The sequence below is a fragment of the Lissotriton vulgaris genome, chromosome 7, assembly GCF_964263255.1.
Source record: "Lissotriton vulgaris chromosome 7, aLisVul1.2, whole genome shotgun sequence".
NCBI classification, from domain to species: Eukaryota; Metazoa; Chordata; class Amphibia; order Caudata; family Salamandridae; genus Lissotriton; species Lissotriton vulgaris.
This window is the reverse complement of record NC_141695.1, coordinates 787,077,404-787,096,763: the sequence shown is the minus strand read 5'-3', so window position 1 is coordinate 787,096,763 and position 19,360 is coordinate 787,077,404. Positions and strand designations below refer to the sequence as shown.

The 19,360-nt window shown below is 45.3% G+C and overlaps 1 protein-coding gene across 2 annotated transcripts in view; it reads left to right on the top strand.

Moving 5' to 3' along the window:
* Window positions 1–19,360, top strand: part of RPTOR (regulatory associated protein of MTOR complex 1) — a 2,217,374-nt gene that overhangs the window by 383,177 nt on the left and 1,814,837 nt on the right. For both annotated transcript variants that reach the window (XM_086931040.1, XM_086931039.1), the window contains exon 3: window positions 9,875–9,957. In XM_086931040.1, the coding sequence (XP_086787166.1) occupies window positions 9,875–9,957 (83 nt within the window). The remainder of the gene's footprint in view (window positions 1–9,874; window positions 9,958–19,360) is intronic.

Here is a 19,360-nt window from a genome sequence, read left to right as displayed (position 1 = left end):
CCATTTTTGGGGAAGATCCTTCTTGACTATTCCAGATTTAAGTTTGATGGTATTATTTTTGGGTGGTTTCTTGTTTTTTGATCACCCCTAACCTATCTTGAGCCAAAGACATACACAGTTCTGGGATACATCTTTCACATGAGACACCCATCTACTGCATGCATCCTAGAGCCATTTTCACAAGTTCCTCAGGATATACGGAAGATAGCCCCACAATACATTTTTATGTGACCTTTTTCTTAACAAGTGCAGTTTCTTGCATTTGGGGCTGAGTTCCATCATCTCTTTGGAGGCAAGGTTTCCCCTTCTGGTTAGAGGCAAAGGACATTTGTAATGTAGTATTGGGGCTATGGCCCACCTTTTAGGTGAGAGGCAGTTGCACTGGGCACACGTACAAAGCAATTATGCAACAAACTAAGTGCATTTTAAGAAGGGCATTGATTTTAATATTTTTGTTTTAATACTGCTGTGCAAATGTGTACACTGAAGGTGTGGCACTGCAAGACACAACTGTCTCATGCTGTCCTTATCCTTTTCCCTACATGTTCTGCGGATCAACTTTTTGCTGTAAACCCTCAGACCACTCTGACAACCGAGCCAACTCTGCTGCCCAGCTGAGCCATATGCTTCTAGTAAAAGGGAGTAGGGTACCAGATTGCCTCCCTAATTTGTTCTCCAGAGTGTAAGCTCCTGCTACCCTTTTTTGACTGACTGTCTGGCAGTTTGGTAATGAGTATCCGAGATTTACTAACTACTCTTGTGTAGACTCTATGCATTTCACCCGTTAACAAGATATTATTTCCTTTGAGGAGTAATGGTATGCCATGATGCCTGTGATATTGCAGCCTGCATTGCAGTTAAAAAGAATATAAATGAAATATTTTCATATAAAAAAATGTCGATTTTGGTATTGTTGATGTTTTTATAGTATGTCTGGAATTGATATACTTGATATGTTTTAAATATCGCCTGGTGTAGGCGTTTTCTTTCCCACAGTGTATTTGCCTGTTCAGGGTTTATTTATTTATTTATATTTTATTTTTTAAATTTGTAAGGCGCTACAGCTACCCAAAAAGAGTTTCCCGGCGCCGAGACACAGCATAAAGAAGTCAGGAGAGATTTTCTGGCTATTCTTGTTATTGTATGAATAGCCAGGTCTTGACGTGCTTTCTGAACCTGACATGGTTTTCCTCCTTTCGAATGAAGGGAGGGAGTGCGTTCCAGAGGGATGGTCCAAGATGGGAAAAAGATCTGCCTCCCATTCTTGCCAATTTAAATCTTGGTACACAGAAGTTGGCAGCAGATTGCAAGCGAAGATTACGCTTGGGAGTGTAGGGGTGAGCCAGAGCTAGAAGGTATTTGGGTGCAGTACCCGCTTTAATTCTGAACATGTAGTTCAGGGCTTTAAAACGGATTCTGCTTTCTACCTTGAGCCAGTGGAGTTCCCGACGGTAGCTTGAGACTCCGGAATTTTTTGGGATTCTGCACAGTAGTCGGACTGCTGCGTTCTGGACAAGTTGTAGTCGACTGACTACCGCTTTGTTGGAGCCAAGGTACAGAATGTTGCCGTAGTCAAGCCGTGATGTTATGAGGGCATTGACTACGGTCTTTTGGGTGGAGGAGGGCAGCATCCAAAGGATTTTCCTCAACTATTTAATGATGGTAAGGCATAGGCCGACAACTTTGCTGGCCTGTTGGCTTATGGAGAGGGAGCTATCCATGATGACTCCCAGATTGCGAACTTGAGCCACTGGTTTCAGGAAAATTACCCATCTGATTTGGCCAGTGTGAAGGATTCCAAAGATCTTGACGTTTTCCCAAGAGTAGAATCTCTGTCTTGTCTCCATTGAGCTTTAATTGGTTTCTTGTCATCCAATTGAGGATGTTTTGAAGCCCTGATTTGAGGAGAGATGGGGATGTCGGGCAAGATTCAGATAGAGAGAAAATAATTTGGGAATCGTCGATGTAGGACATAAGGGTAAGTCCAGATTTTTCGGCTAGGGGTCTGATATAAAGATTAAAAAACAGGGGACTCAATATAGATCCCTGTGGCACTCCGTGGGGGGCATTGAAGGTATCAGAACAAGCCAGTGAGGATGTTATTTGGAAAGTTCGTTTCGCCAGGAAGGAACAAATCCAATCAAGGGCTTTTCCACGGACACCATTTCTGTATAACACCTTGATTAGAGTTTCGTGGGATATGGTGTCAAAGGACGCGCTCAGATCTAAAAGCACGAGCGCGACCGTCTGACCATTATCGAGGAGATTCCGGATGCGTTCCGTAACTCCTAGAAGGGTGGTTTCAGTCGCGAAACCAGCCCGGAAGCCTGATTGGTAGGGGTGCAAAAGCGAGTTTTCTTCCGCAAAGGTGGATAAGACCGAGTGGACGTGTCTTTCCAAGCATTTGGAAAAGGCAGGGAGCAGGGATATGGGTCTATAGTTAGCTGGAATTTCCGGATTTGCTGAGGGCTTTTTTAGCAATGGCGTTATCATGGCGTGTTTCCATAGGGCTGGAACTGTGGAAAGTTCAAACGAGGAGTTAAGCGTATCAACAGGCTTTCTATCCTAGATTCATGGGTCCTGTTATTTTACAACATTGTGTTCACGTAGCAGGTCTGCGTGGGGTAGTCCATAATCTTATCTGTGATTAGAATTTTTCAAAAGTTAAGTATATCATATTTTGGAGATTTGGTGTAATTGGTGTATGACGGTTTGACATGGTTTATACTCAAATTTTCTAAGGTAATAAAAATAATAAAATGAAATATTTTCATATAAAAAATTGTGGTATTGATGTTTTTATTGTATGTCTGGAATTAATATACTTGATATGTGTTAAATATCGCCTGGCCTAGGCGTTTCCTTTCCCACAGTGCATTGCAGTTATAGCCTGTTTATATCGTACTATTTCTGCTCTACTGAAATTGAGGAATACTAAACATTTGTTATTTTTTGGATGCCTGACTTTGGGGTCTCACCAAGCCTTTCCGTCATTGACTGGACATGGCATTTTACATTCAAATAATGCTGACTTTCTAATGTGAGCTGGATCAGTGTCCAGCATCCATGAACAGTATTACGTTTAGTGTTTTTCTAGCCAGTACTTTAAACAGAACACTGACAACCTGAGTATCTTCCAGAACATGAGACTACATGATGCCTGTTTCCTGTTGTTTCTTCCCCTGAATTGTGCAGATTTTGAGCATTCCATGGTGAAAGTAGAACATTGTGTTATCTTAATAACCAACCTGTGGTTATCCTGAGAGGCAGCAGCTTTCCTAAGGTTCAGAGCAGTATGCCACAATGGAGGGCTAAGCGAAGTGCAAGAATCATTGAAAGCAGACCAAATATTGTTCCTGCTTGTTGAACCTTGTCCACTTTTCCCCACCCTACTGCACCCTTTCCATAGCAAGCATCCCGAGCCTGTGTCGTACTGAGCAAGGGCCCTTGATCCCCTCACTTGTCCTGTGAGAGAGTGTTGAGCCACACACAGGATCCTTGGCTTGATTCGTGCTGGATGGCACTGCAGCCCTTGTACTGGACAGATATTTTGTCAGAATGCAGACCAGCCTATTTTGAAAATGGAGATGTCTTGCTCCACTGCAGCCCCTTGATCAGGCTACTTCGGAGGCAAGTCTGTATTTGGGTGTACGACCAACTTGATTGTGAATGGCCAGTGCCGCAGTATAGCTTTACCAGACACCCTGTTCCTGACTGTTAGGGCCAAACCTCACAGAACCTGGGGAGCTGGAGAACCTTGCCATACGTGATAGATTTTGATGGCAAGGGCGTTCTCTCATTGGGAGGTGAAGTCAACCACCATGGATTAAGGAGCTCTTCTGCGTCGCTCCTCGCCGAGCCTGGGGTCTTTCCAAAAATCCTTCTTCTGGGGCTGGCTCTGGGAACTGTAAGTGAACCCCCCTTGCTGCTAGTGGACTACAGTCGGGAACAGATCGTGACGATTTCCCAAAGCAGCTTTCCCTGGGTTGCCCGCCCGCTGCTTAGCTCTGCAGTAGACAGCCGGACCATGAGGTGCCGGGGCAGAAATATGATACTGGCAGCCTCTGGGCCCTGCCCCGACTTGGAGGAATGCCTCCTGCTGGACAGCTGAGAGATGCCTGGAAGAGGCGCAGTAGTGCCAGAGAGGCTTGGGCTCGCCTGGCCAAATGGAGCGTGAATCTGCCGGACCCCGTAAGTCGCATTGTTACTTCCTGCCCCTGTTCTGGACTTAGAGGCTGACCCCACGGTGGACCAGCGTGGCCAGCCAGGTGTAGGTGGATTGAAGGACTCCCCCAAGGTGGTCCTGTATGCGATATCTTTCCTGGAGGACTGGCTGCAGAAGGTGGTCATCCCAGAAGGACTCTCAAAGTTTTATGCGCCTGAGTGAACCAACAGGGTGCTGTCCAGACCTCCGGAGCTGGGAAGCCGCCACGCCCATGGTAGCCCAGTTCCTTCATTTCAGAAACTGTGACTCTTACAGCAAGTGGTCCTTACTAAGTAGACAATTTGAGAGTTTCTATTTTCCTGGACTTCATGGCTGCCATCCAAAAACTAAGTGATGTTCCTCGCAGTCAAGAAAAGATTATATGATCTCTTATTCCCCTCTGCCAGGCTCTTCCCAGCCAGACTAAGGGTCCAACAGCATGGTAAACCACTGTTGTTCGACACCCTGGTGGCGAAATGGTACTGGATTGATAACCTATGATGCCCAGGGGCGACAACGTTCCCAAAACAAAATACTGGCACCACGACGACGTAAGTGCCCCCGCCGCAGGGGAAGGCACTCTGCAGCAAGCCTGGGAGGGCAGTGCCCTTGATGGGGTGCCCTGAGAGTGACTGCGGAGGTACAACTACATCCGGGGATGATTCTGGATCACGATCTGTTAGCATCCCTGGCTCAGACTCCAGCATTGTATTAGCCAAGGTCACACCGCAATCCTCAGAATTCATTGTCTGCTGAGGTGCCGGACACCCTTGCTGGATGGAGCCAGGGGGCTTTGTGAACAGTGTGGGGAGGAGTCACTGCCAACAACCTTTCCGCAGAAGGCTGCTGCTCCTCATACCCTCTTCCTCTTTCGTGAGGCTCTGGCGCTGGGCAACAGACAGCTAAACTATCTACAGATACAGGGTGGCATGCTTTTTCCTCCAAGCTTGAGGGGTGGTCACTTTCATCTCCTTGGAGCAGTGTTCACATGCAGGTTTTGATTTGTTTGAACAGAGCGCTGCGGCATGTCTGTCCAGGGGTGTATGGTTGGGATATGTTGTTGTTTCGTCCTCTTTCTGGGGGCACCGTTATTGTTCTTTGTTTGAAGCACCTAGGGATGACTTTCTAAATTCTAAGTCTCTGATTGAGATTGACGGAAGTTGTGGGTTGGGTAGCATGGATAACGGGGTCTCCCACACACTTTTGCCTTCATGGCTAGCACCATCTCTACTGTACGGGTAGTCACTTGGAATGTCAGAGGTGTTAATTTCCCCTCCAAAAGGCCTAAAATTGAACTATATCTCATGCGATGAAAGGGGCACATTGCCTTTCTCCAAGAAACATAATTAACAAAAGCATAGGGTTTGGCTTTAAAAAAACTCTGGACGTGCAAAAAGTACGGTACTGCATACTCTGCCTTTGCACAGGGGGTACTAATATGGTCCTTCCTGGGATTCCCTCCCTACCTCAGATAGAGATCATGGATCCCAAGGACCGATACCTGTTACTAGTGGGCAAGTTGAATGGCAAGGACATTGCTCTGGTGAACGAATATTCCCCTAACATAAGACAACCCTTGTTTTGGCCACCTTAAATCCCCTTCACCACTACCCACTATTAACTGAGGGAAACCTCAACTGTGTGGCGGACACTGCCTTAGACATATCTGCCCAACCCCCCACACTTTGCCAATCCAGAAAGTGGCTCGATCATTGCACCACCGGTTAGCAGACTGGATGGCCCATAACCCAGGGGCGGGGCTACGCTGGCTTGCATAAGTCATCAGTGCGCCTTGACGCTTTCCTCTGCTCCTACCGGTCTATGCGAGGTCGACAGGAATTTAATACTTAGCGAAAACTTATTGTGACCATAACTGACTGCTAATATCTCTGGCCTGGATTAATACCAGACCCTGCATCCCAAACCGGATTCTTATAGTTGCGGCCCTAGATGACTGGCTTCAAAACAGCATTGGGAGGCACCAGAGACAAGTATTTCAGGGAAAATCCAGGCATGGCTTCCTCACCACTGGTAGAATGGGAGGCATTCAAAACCGTTGTGAGGTCATTGTATTTCCCTCATGGTAGGGCCCAAGCCCAACACCATGCAGAGATCCTGGCCCAGCATCAACTAATGCCACAATTAGAATTCCCTGCTGAGTTTGCCCTGGTGCTGCACGATAGTTTACTGAAGAAGGGGCGAAACTTTGCACTAATTGAACGCCTTCGCACATATGACTATAGAGTCTACATCACTAGGGCTCATTCGGAACGAGACAAAACTGGCAGAATGCTGGCCTGGTTGGCCAACCATGACTGAAAGGAATCTCGAATACTTCAGGTACAAACTGTAGGCGACAACTTGGTTTATAGTAGGGAAGAGATCATTACGGTCTTTTTGTCCTACTTTTCCATCCTTTTCAGTCGCTCTGGCACAGCCTCGCCACAGGCCCTGCAAGACTTTGTGCTGGCTGTAGACACAGAGTCTCCCCTTACACTGGCAGTCAGAGTACGAGGGGAAATCACAGTCCAAGCCGCGAGGGGAGCAATTAAATCCCTACCTAGCCAGGAGCAAGGTTCCCCGATTATGCGGGCTCCCACTACAATTTTACGTGATGCATGTAGAAGTGCTTGCTCTGATCTGGACTACGCTATAAAATGCAGCCAGAACGACTGGAACCTCCTGCCAACCAAAGGGGAGGCGCTACTGGTATCCCAGCTCAAAGGAAAAAACAGAGAACACATAACATTGTATAGGCTCCTTTCCATATTGAATGTTGATTATGAAATACTAAGAAAGATTCTGGCTACCAAACTTCACCCTCATATAGGTGCCCTCGTACACCCCGATGAAATGGGATTTATACGCACAGGTAGCACGATTCCCAACATCCGCCAACTCGTTCAAATACTCATGCCCCTTCAAAGGAGTACACCCCAAGGCATTGATAACTCCATAGGCATAGAGAAAGCTTTTGGTTCCATATATTGGGATTTTCTCTATGCTCTATGGCCAACATGGGACTGGGAAGCGGTTTCCTTTGGTGGATACGGCTTATTTATTCAACATAGACGGCTAGAGAAAGGACAGGCGGTGGCATATCGGTACGTTGCCAGATTGAGCGTCGCACACGGCAAGGCTGCCCACTGTAACCAATTCTTTTTGCAATAGCTATGAATCATCTGGCTCTAATTCTTTGCACAGGCCAGTCTTATCAAGAGAAACTGGCTGCCAATCAGTCACTGTATGTGTCACTCTATGCGAATAACCTTTAGCTTTACTTTCAGGTGGGGGAATGCTCAGATGTTGTGGAGGGCGCATGGCACCCTGGCACATATAGCCGCTTCTCGGGCAATTGTGGGAGCTGGGACAAATCAAACGCATTCCTGATTAATGTCAGAAACACACAGGCCTCTATGCCAGAGGTAGGACCAGATCTCTGCTGGGAGCCATGCTCCTGCAACTTTCTAAGTGTCCGTATTTATCTCACAGTGGTGGAGACACTGAAGGGTAACCTGCAACCAGCCCTATCTGCCCTTCAATCCTCTATCACCTTCTGGCTGACTCTTCTACTGTCTGTGGCATGCAGGGTGGCACTCTTCCCCATCTTGTATATTAGTTCGCAGGACTCCCAATAAAGCTCCCAAAAGCCACCTTTTGTGAGATGGACAGCCTGCTACTCCACCTCATCTGGGGAATGGGACACCAGTGACTAATGCTGACTGCGCTCAGACTTCCCACCGTAGAGTGTTACTACCTTGCTGCAAAAGTAAAGGGGGAATGCGTTTTGAAAACATTGAAAATAGGGCGGGTGAGGAATGCATGCCAATGGGGGTGCGCCTTGTGCCGAATCGAGTCTCCCTCCTGATGCTGCTATTTTTCCCCGCATGCTCATATTGGCCCCACAGGCCCTACCCCTTACTAAGCAAACTGAGCTTCGCATAGTCCAGGGGCGTTCAACGAACACAGACAAAAGTCCCATACATGAAGAATCTTCCCATGATGATACTTTTTCACCTCCTGCATGAGGGAAATAAAACAGGGTTATGGGATTGGGAGAATCGGGGCAATGCAAGGCTCGGGCATTGGTACAAAGATAATACAATACAGGATTTTAAGGATATTGCTGAGAAATGTGACATACCACTTTCTCTCTACGGGGTGGTGGTAGCACACATGTTGAGTATGGGGGTGCAGATGGCCAGGAACAATCGTAACATAAAGGGCTAGACAATCTGTATTACCTCTAGCCAATCTCATGAGATCACCGTCCTTTACACAGCACTGGCAGCCTAGACTCTGAGTGTGCCCACAGACTTGCGGAACCGATGGTCACAGAACATGGATCATGCCCTTACAGAGAAGGGCTGCAGGACATCCCAAGGTATATACTTTGCATATCCTGCAATGCTTGCTTCAGGCTTATCCAATCATATTACATCCACGGGGCGTACTTGACACCCAAACACATTAATCTATTGTTCCTAGGAACACATGCAGCAGTCCTCGCTGCCAAATGCTAGGGGCAGACTTTTATCACATGGTATGGGGCTTTGCGACCCTCACCTCATACTGGAACTCAGTGATGCTGTGCATTAACGCTGCCACATGCCGCAACATAGGCCGTTCATCAGTGACCTGCCTATTGGGCCTCTACCCTAAATCAAAGTTAACGCGGTCCTGTCAAGATTCACTGACCTAGCCTTGGTACTTGCCAGACGTCATAGCAACTTATTTTGGAAATCTCCTAGAGGAACATTGATCCACGGTTTAGGGAAATAATTATCCTTTCTTGGTGCTTATCTTTCTGGTTGCTTATTTTAATTTTAAAGAAAGGTATCTTCTTCTGCACTTTACGCACTTCATTTTGAGGTTCCACTATCTTGTTTGGCCATGGTCTAGCCTCTCACTGTGCTGATAATTTACACATTTTCTTTTCCATTTTTGTTTACTGTTTCTCTTCAAGAACGTTTCTCAACCTGTCTATCTGCGATTGAATCTTTTACAGCTTATAATTTTCTTAAAACTTAGTCCTAGTAACACAGATTCTCTGCCTACTCAACCTTCTTTATTTCCCATCTATTTCTATTCCTTATTTTTCGTCTGCCTAAAATCTGGTTTTCATTTTGAATTGTTGATCGGCTTTGCTACTGAGATTGCTTTTGTGGTTAAAAACAACCCATTTCCGTCTGTCAAACATCTGTGAAATGAAACCATGTATTCTCGTTTTGCCTTTTAAATTACTACCGTTTTTTGGAGTTATGTTGTCTTTAATGTAGTGGGTGTGCCCTTATTAATCTCTCAGAGAAACCTTGAATTTTATATTTTGGGCCATGACTTGCCTTCTAATTTAATTAATTAAGATGTTTCATTGCTATTTAGACATTTTAATCCCTGAACAGGTTAATTACTGTACAGTAAACATTGGACATGAAAGGTGCTGAATTTTAGCAGGCCTTTGGTGGTGCCGTACTCAGTGTAAACAGAGTTAAAGTGGAGGAGCATTTAAAGGGACAGGTGGAGACTTGAGCTAGCTTGTTTGAAACTGTTGTGACTGCTTGGGCCTGGTGTTGCTCGTCCGCCTTTGATGAATTACTATGAAAAAATACTTAACTGTACCAAATCATTTGCCCAAAGTTTTTTTTAAAAGTTATTTGCTCTCTCCCTCAGATCCGCTGTCGATGGGGCCACAGAAAGCTTTGGAAACTATTGGTGCAAATTTACAGAAGCAATACGAAAACTGGCAGCCAAGGGTAGGTCGTCCTTGTGAAAATGCTGTGTTTCTTCAGTGATCGTGCTCTCTTACCCATAAATGTTTGGGTTTTGCCTTCAGACAGCTTTTATTTGTTTTTCAATACCAAATGTGGAAACTACCAGGACTTACAGAGGACTTTGTGTCAGCCCACTGCTTACAGTTTGTTGGCTTTCTTGTCACGGTTTGCTTACTTGCTTTTTGGGGTGGCCTTCCTCCTTCTTAAGTTCGTCCATTCACTGGAGCAGAGCTTCTTTACCTTCCTTTGGTTTGTTTGACTTGTATCCTTCCACTTCTCACATTCAGGAAACTTTCTACTTTGAAAAGGGTATGTGTTTGATGTTTTTTGCTCAGTCCCCTTTGTTCTGCTTTCCTCCCTCACATCCGCCTGCACTCTGAGTTGCCCTCCACTTCAAACTCACCCTTTCACTACCCACTCCTCACCAACAAATTTATATTCCCCAACATTTTTACCCGCCTCACTGGTACTGCTCCATGTTTCGATATTTTTTCTGTTTATTTACTGCTTCGCTCCACTCTGCAGCATTTACTTTTCCCATCATTACCTGGCCTGCCCCACCATTGCTTCCCTATTCCCTCCTGTTGTTCCTTTTTAGGATTTTTTTTCTTTTCCTTTTTGGAGGATTCAGCAGCTGCAATTTGTTGTCGAGGTACTTCATTTTCAAAATTTGCTGTTGCACACATTTTTTTTTTTGGCCTGCCACTCCAAGATTGGGATTTGCTATCTTAGAATGGTAAACTTAAAAAACAAACAAATATAGGCTGCTCCATAGCATTCATACGTTTACATTACCCTTCTCTGCCTCCGTAGTGTCATGATGCATATGCTTCATGAATCGTGACACACCTGCCTGAACATGTACTTTTGAAGGGGGGTTCTAATGGTGCACAGTATTGGTCCCAAGCATTGTTTTTCTTTTTTGCCGTTGCTAAATAGCATCAGCAAAGTCTATAGCAACCAAAAGGTGGGCTGTAGGCTTTAATGCGTGTGAAGCATTGTTTTAAGTATACTGATAGCCCATGGCTGCTGCGTCTTGCATGTTCATGTGCAAAGACTCATGGAAGAGGAGGACCTGCATGAATGCCACTCATTAGTCTTGATGATATTTTCTGTTTCTGTAGTAAACATAATACATTGACTTGTCTCCAGTTATTGTCAAGTGTTTCTTAGACCATGTAAAAACAGTTATGTAGTTTCCTCTCCATTGTTTTGAAATTCTTTTTCTTAATAATTGTTGTCTTTGGCGCTTGCATTCTGCGAAAAATAGTTCTGTGTTAATTCCCTTTTCCTGTTCCCTTATCTTTGAGAGCTGGTGATTAAAATTGAAAAAAAACTTACCTTCCCGGGTCCAGCGTTTTCCTGCTTCTCTCCTGAACAGGAAGCAGCCACAGGCAGCCTCCCTTCCCTCAGCCAATCACAACGCTGCAATGGCGGCGCTTAGCCAGGCGCCTATGGGGAGGCCATTTTTGTCTATGTAGGCTGTAGGACGCTCCTCCGCCCTAATGGAGGAGCCACCCCTGGTTAAAAATCTGGATCTAGTTTAGCCCCTATGGATATTCTAAATGCAAGAGATCTGCAATTAGATTGAGTAAACACCAGAAAGAACAATACGGAAGATAAGTAACGTGTTCTTCCAATACCCGAAGAGCTTCCACACGTGTTATCACTTAAAACATGAAAGGATGTATATTCCTGTCTGAGATTTCAGATGATCTTAGGGTACACACCGATCCCTGCAGTGGGCTCAATAACTCACTGAGCTAACTTCCTGTACACTTCGCTATAACCTGGGCAGACATCCATTAAGAGTGTGTGTTTATATATGCACACACAAACACACACACATATATATATATATATATATATATATATATATATATATATATATATATACATATATGTGTGTGTACATAATGTGTATAATTCACTGCAGTCTGGCTTCCACCATGTGCAAATGCTCTCTGCAGTCTCAGCTAAATTAAAAAAGAATTCCTCCTGGCATTCTTTTAAACTAGTTTTTTCTTCCTGAAATTGTAGTTAAAGGCTGTGATTTTGCTGCGCTTGCACGTTTTGTGTCTTAGTTCCAAAGGGAGGAGGGTGGGTTAAAGGCGCAGACAGCAGCTGCAGGAGGGCCGAAGGACTTTGCTGGTTTATGGGAGGAGGTGCTTTGAAGGTGCTATAGTGTTTTATTGCAATATTTCAGTAGTGCTTACTAGCCCTATGTAGGGAGCTGAATCGCTCGTCTACATGGGAGCATGCTACACCTTGTACCCTCTATCCCTCCTACCTTCTCTGGTACTTCCTTCTAGAACCTGTTTCTATGTCCTGCTCCACCATCTTGGACCAGTACTAGTATTTTTGCCACCCTGGTGGAAGGCACATCTTTCTGCACCATCCCCCTCTAGAGCCAGTAGCGCCCCATGTACTGGTAATATCAAACACACAGAAGGTGATGGGAAGAATGCTTGCATTAAGACTCACCACTAGCAAGTGCTCGGGTAGCATTCCAACCATTGTTCTTTTGCCCATCATGCTACCTTAGACTAGACCAAGGCATGTGCAAATCATTCTTGGTCCTGTTCCAGTGGGACAGTCCATCTCGAACCGCCAGGCCCTGTATGAACTGGAACACTAGCAACCCAAGACTGGTTTTGCTCTGATTGAGGCTCTTTAGTCAAGTGTAGCTTGGTTTCAATGGCACAGTGAGTTGTCTTACCCCACGTCTCGCCTTTCTCTACCACACGCTCACATGCACACACACACACTTCACTCTCCTGAAAGTCATCTCACGGTACTCTCCTCTACATTACATCCTCACTTTTTTCCATCTTCTAGTGTTACCTGACTGTGGTCTAGAACCTCTTTTGTGTTCCACACACTTACCATTCAACTCACGGAGACGTGCTGAAACCCTCCTCCGACACTCCCCTCACACAGTTTTTAATTCTATCCAAGTTCTCATTTTGTTTGCAATCCCCTTTTACTTGCCCTTCTCAATAGCCTCTTGCTTCTGCTCTCACTCACCCTAACTTAATTTACATGATCTTCTCATATTTACATCCCTCTTTTTCGGATCTGCTGTTTCTCTGACACTTTTAACTATTTCGCTGTCTCGCTTACGCTGACAAGGCTGATCTTTTCACCAGTACTAATGTCTAATGAGCATTTTCAAACTCACTGCGATGACATCAGAGCTGCTTTCCTCAGGTCGGAAATGTCGACTTAGAGATTTTGTTGATGATTTCCAAAATGAAAGATGAAACATGAATTTTTAGTTGTGAAGAAAAAACAAATACAAGTTTTCACTGGTTTAGAAACTGCTAGACTTTTTTGTTCGTGTGTTTCCTACTATTGAGGAATACATGCATCCTCATGACAAGGTTTATTTGGAGACACCTTCTAAGTAAATATGCGCAAGTCAACTGCACACGAGGTAACCTCTGCGAAAATGTTTTTAACACGCGTCTTCCACTTCCAGGCTCTATGTTCTGGAATATCGAGGGCCACTTGCTTGTCTTGGGCTCACGGGTGGTGCGACAAGCATGACGTCACGGGAGGAAGACGCCCTTTACCTGAGACTCGGCAGGAAATAAAGGCACTCGACAGCATCGAATCTGGGGAGATGGGCAAGCTAAAGGTGTTTTGAGGGGGTGTATAAGTCCAATATATGCTTAATTCGCAGTTGGACGTGTCTTCTTGCAAAGTACAAAGAATCCAACTCGAAATGTAGCTGCCCCTTTCTTTTTCCGCGCAGTATTCTAGCTCCAAGAGCACACAGGGTTAAACAGAATGGCAGACTTACAAAGGAAATGAAACCAGTAAAGAAAGCAGCAGATTGATATAGACACAGACATTTGATGGATCAATAAAATGAGAGATAATAAAAGGATATGTATTTCAAAAACCGAAGCGTGTTACAAGCCAGAGGGTCGAGTGTATTTGGAGAAGACGCCTCCCCTTCCAATTTCACTTTACAATGGTATTCATTTAATGGGATGAGCGCGATCTTTTTTTTAACTGAGTGTGTGCCGGCAGGAAAGCTGCACTTTGTGGGACCGGCGGCATGGTTATGTGCTACCCTGAGCAGTTGTGCTGAGTGACACTCACTCTCACTCCTCTACTTGCCGTTAGCGCAGTAGGGGTTTGATGACGAGAAGGGCCAGGGGTTTGACAGGGGCCTCAGTAGTGTTCACTCCGCTTGATGTGCCTCGTCGCTGTTCGTTCGGCGCTATGCGTGTAGGCCCATCGGCAGCACTCCGGCGCCTCCCCGGGCAGTGCAGCATTGCTAGGCCGGCCACGTCCTGCTTTATTGCGCTCCACGGGGGCTGCTGAGTTTTCCTGCAGTAATAAAGCGGAGCTGCGGTACCAGGCGCAATAAAACAATGGGAACATTATTGAATTCATCATATCCTTTGATGTGGATACTTACATATCCAGACCGTGGCTTCGGGCGGGGAGGGAGGGGGGGGAGGAGGAGGTTAGCGTCTTCAGTGCTTCCCCAGGCCGCTCACGGGGACGGCGCAGCCGAGGGACGGAAGCTGTGATTAGAGTCTTGTTGAATCTATGTGTACCCCGACGTTTACACCCCAGCATCAAACAAGGAAACGTTCGCAGCGTGTCAGAACAAGCCTCGTCTCGTCTGCCCCGCCGACATCTTAGCTGCCATTGGTCCGCGTTGGCCGGCCTTCTCCGAGAGTAAACGTTATCTTTTGATGGAGAGTGTGAGGGCATTAATGCGGAGTATGTGGCATGTATCCCAAACTGCGTTTCTCCCCCGTAAAAAGCTCTCTTTTGCTTATCCGCAAAAATGCACTGGTGTCAACTTCTGTTGCTTGGTTGATGAGGTCTAGATTCTGACGGTCTTTTCTGTGCAAGAGGAAGGGAGGACACTGTGAGCACACTAGTCTAGATGGAATGATGCTGGTGGTCAAACGGTAGTCCTCCATAGCCTTCTGTACTGCACTTCTCCGAGTGAGTTCTCCCTGAACCCATCCATAAGTCTGTTTTGATCCACTCCCATCGTTTATAGTAGGATTACATTATAATATTGACGGTATCAATACTTAAAGGGCGCATGTATCTGATAGTGTCTCTACCGACTGGAAGACCTGTTGATGTGATCCGGTAGCCCCCTCATGCCCCTTGAAGCCACTGACTCCTCCTACTCAGGGTTGTTTTTGTAGTTTCTGGCATGGGCTGAAATGCACCTCCTACCAGTCCAAGAAACTGTGTCCAGAAAGAAAAGCTTTAAAATGCCCCTTTCCCCGACTGACTGGCACCCTACAATGTTAAACCAGCCTCCATGCTGATAGCAAAATTGACTCCTGTCCAGTACTGAGACTTTACCAGCAGTATGTTGGAGACAGACAGCTGAAGACTTGTGTGAATCTTTAAGAGTGTTTCATGGACATTGGCCATGTATTCTGGCTTGTTCCTGCCAGCTGAAGCTCAGTTGGAACAAAGGTCAACCCGGGCACCCTGAACCAAACAGTCTGGTCTTTAACATCCCCATTAGAAAAGGATATCAGCATCGCCCTAGGATTAGCATAGCAGTCTTCACGAGACTGCAAAACTGCCCAATAAACCGGGACCTGTCACACCATGGCAGAGATTAATCGATGACGACAATGTTACGGGACCCCGGATTAGCACTCCTGTCTCGGCAACCTAGTTAGTTTGTATCAGCGACCATGTACCCAGTGTGGCACTGTCCACAGTACACAATCACATATGTAGCAGCATCAAGCAGGGTGTTATGACACCCACCCACCATGTGCTGCAAGGCACTATTCCTTTCAGCCCCCATTTTAACCTTTACTTAATATGGCTTCAGGGTGATATTGCTATTAATAAAACACTTTTTACCCCTTTCAAAGCTCAAAGTGCTTTGTTGTAGGTTGAATAAGTAGCTACTCTAACATTTACATAGCTCTTTCTACCCCGGTCGAGTCCGTGAAATGCATTGATTTGCATCATGTCCCTGAGTGCTTGAAAGAATTGCATGGCTAAAAAGGACGCCCTTTTGGAGTTCATGGGAGAAGAGTGTTGGTTGTGGTTAGGGTAATGTGGGACTTACCAGGTGAGTTGCATAAACTTTGGAGACATGACATAAATATGGAGTGTGGAGTGTTGATGCACTACAGTGTGAGAATAGACACGCTTTCACAATTATATACTTCACATTTTTGGAAGGTCTGAATCATACATTGAGTCACTATAGATGTGGATCAGTATGGTAGCCCTCAGTTAATACATTATTTGGGTCTACCAGAGAATTGAGTCCACTCAGGAATGACGGAAGCCCAAGTATTGACAGCAAGGTTACGTAACTAAAGTATGGTGTATGACGTCCCTCCTTGTGTGGCTTAAGTCCAACTCCTAGATGCAGGGCAAAACGACCAGAGAATGGTATATGAAGTCCACCCTGGAGTAACATAAGCCCATGTCCTGGTGGCATGGTTAATCAACTAGACAATGCTCAAGGCGTCCGTTCATGCATGTCATAAGCCCTAGTCCTGGTAACCAGAGAATGTTATATGTGACCCACCCAGGAAGAAGAGCCAACCAGAAATTGATTTGGGAGCCTACAGCATGGCTCTATGACGCCCAAATACATTTCTGGTGCAACAGGGAGCAAAACATAAGAATGTGCATTATATATTTAGAAATTAAAATTGATCTGTGGATAAACCCAGGAACGTTTTAACACAAATCCCTTTTGTTGTTAGCCTTGTAATGGCAGAGGGGAAGGGTGCACGAATGATGAAAATGTCCTTGCATGGCCCTAGAGCATGTACCGCGCTGCTCTGTGTTACACTGCTAGGAGTGTCATGTTATGTCCCTGCAGGTTTCTGATTGAGAATGAACACATAGGGCTCTATTTTATTTACACAAAAACAGTAAACCTAATACCTGCAAACATACTGTGTAACAGGCAACTGTGTAAGTCAGAACAACTTAACAATTCTCTCTGAACAGTTACCCAAAATACAATTTGAAGGGTTGTGGTTGGCTCTTTATCAGGCCGTCCCTGCCCCACTTAACTTCGCTCATTTAGGCAAGAACTAAGGGTCTCAAGCCAAAATTTAGAGACACTTAGCTGCCCTACCAGAGAGCAAGTTTAGCTCTTATGCCGATCTGAAAATCATGCTAAAGGCATCCTTGTTAGGACCTCTTGTCACCCGTCCTGAGAAATGTTCCTGGACAAGCGGTTGATAATTTGACTCAATGATGCACACCCATTTTCTTTGTGTTGAATAAAGTGGAGTTCTGAGCAAAGAGCGAAATTCCACTCAGCCTTCTAGCACCAAAACCGTCCAAAGCCTACACTTGGGGGTAAAGACAGGCAATTTTGTGGAGTTTGATGCAGGATGCTCAGGATGTGCTTACCTGTATCCATGCCAACCATGCGCTAACACCGTCTGTGGTCGACCAAAGCTGACCTACAGTTTGTCCCTTCCCTTAAAAGGAAGATATTATGCAGCAAACAAGACCAAGGACTCAGCAGTTAACTCATTACTAAGCTAAGCCAAGTATACGCCATCTGTAAGAAGGAACTGTTCTTTTATTCACCCATTGGCTTTTGAAATAAAGTAGGCTTATCCTGAATAATCTAGTCCTCTCACTGTTCAAACTTTTGCAGACTAATTCAGAGCTTTTGTGGAACATTCCTGCCTCCACACTCTCTTAGGAAAAATATAAGACCAGGAGATTACTGTGCCTCGGACCTTCTGAGTTAATCACAAATTGGCTACCTTCCAGATCTACATAAGGTCCCTCCTACCATACTGAGCCACCAATCTGTAGGATATTAAAGCTGGGAGTGTATGCCCACTAACCCGAGTTTTCTCACTGAAATGCGTTATGTGGCCCACATGAATGACTAACAACCTAGGTGCTGAGTGGAACCAACACACCCAATGCAGAGATTAGGGAAGAAAATAAAATGATAGACTGAGCTTAACAAAACAACTCGAGTACTTGTTTTAATCAAATTGGAGTGTGCATATCTCTTGTAGCTGTCTTATTTCTATCCCCCGGCTCTCAGGATTTGCCCTTGCTCAAGACCCCACCATGTGGCCAAAGTTGTAGCCCCAACTCTTTTGCAGCCCGAAGAGTCAACAGTGGACCCTGTTAAAATGGAACCCGTGAGATGAACCCAACTTTAATGGACAAGTAACGCTGTTGCCTCTTACACTGGCCATTCCGGGATTAACTTGGCTGGTGCTTCAACAGTGCAGCACGTCTATAGAGTCACCCATTTCTAGTTGATCGGTTTGGAAAATGGAAGGGTAATGTACACAGACATTCCCCATAACCATTGTGCATGGACAAGCTGTACCTTGCTTCCACGTCCCCTTCCATACGCACCCAAATCAGATCTGGAACTTGCTGCCAGCTCCCATCAACCTCTGTAACAGAAACAGCTGTTAGTCCGTAACAATTTGACCACTTTCCCCTGTGCGTAAAGGCTTCCTGCAGCCTCACGAGTTATGTGCTTAAGAAAACCAAGGCTACTCTTTGCCATTACTTGCCTCGTAGCTTAGATTTCCGGCCTCCATTCACCTTGCAGATCCACAGAACATTAACCCAGGCCTCCAGTGCAAATATTTCTCCACCCATGACTACACCCATGAAACCAAAATAGTGCCAAAATGCCCCTCCCCATTTGGCTCTCTTTGGATTTGGCAGCTAGGATAGTGAAATCGAGTTCTTGGAGTAACCATGTAATATGCTTTCAGAGGTTTTCGGGGAATGGAGTGTCTTTTTTTGGCTGCCACTGTCTGGAAACTTCTGAAATACTGCATCTAAAAAGTGCAGAGCTTTGGCAGCATTTTTCATAACCCAGGCCCACACTTAGACGTAAAACATGACCTATGGAATAATTCTGCAGGTAGGCACAAAATTATGAAGCAGGGTTGCCTAAATTATGTTGCATGAAAAGGCAAATGATGCGGTATATTTTTTGATAGTATTAATTATTTTGTCATTTTTCATATGGTAATAGTGTCTGGGCAAAAATGTCACATCAGTAGTAATTTGCCATCCAAATGCAGAAATAGAGAACTGTAAGAGGATCAGTTAACCATTATGAAGGGCCTTCCCCGAGCCCAATCGCATAATCACGTTTTAGGTAACTTTTGATCCAACTGAGCTCCAATAATTTTTTTGGTTAATATTTGCAAATTATGGAGCAGATGCATTATGAGGCAAATCTGTAATTAAGTGGAAAAATCGGTGACCACAGAATCGCATAATTCAAGTAGCCCTGCGGTAAACATATTGTCTTTTTAGGCAGACGAGTACGACCTGTTTCAGCAACTGCTGAATCGTTAACCCCTTCCATGCGTTCGTCGGCTAACGGCTGTCGCGAGCACTTCCT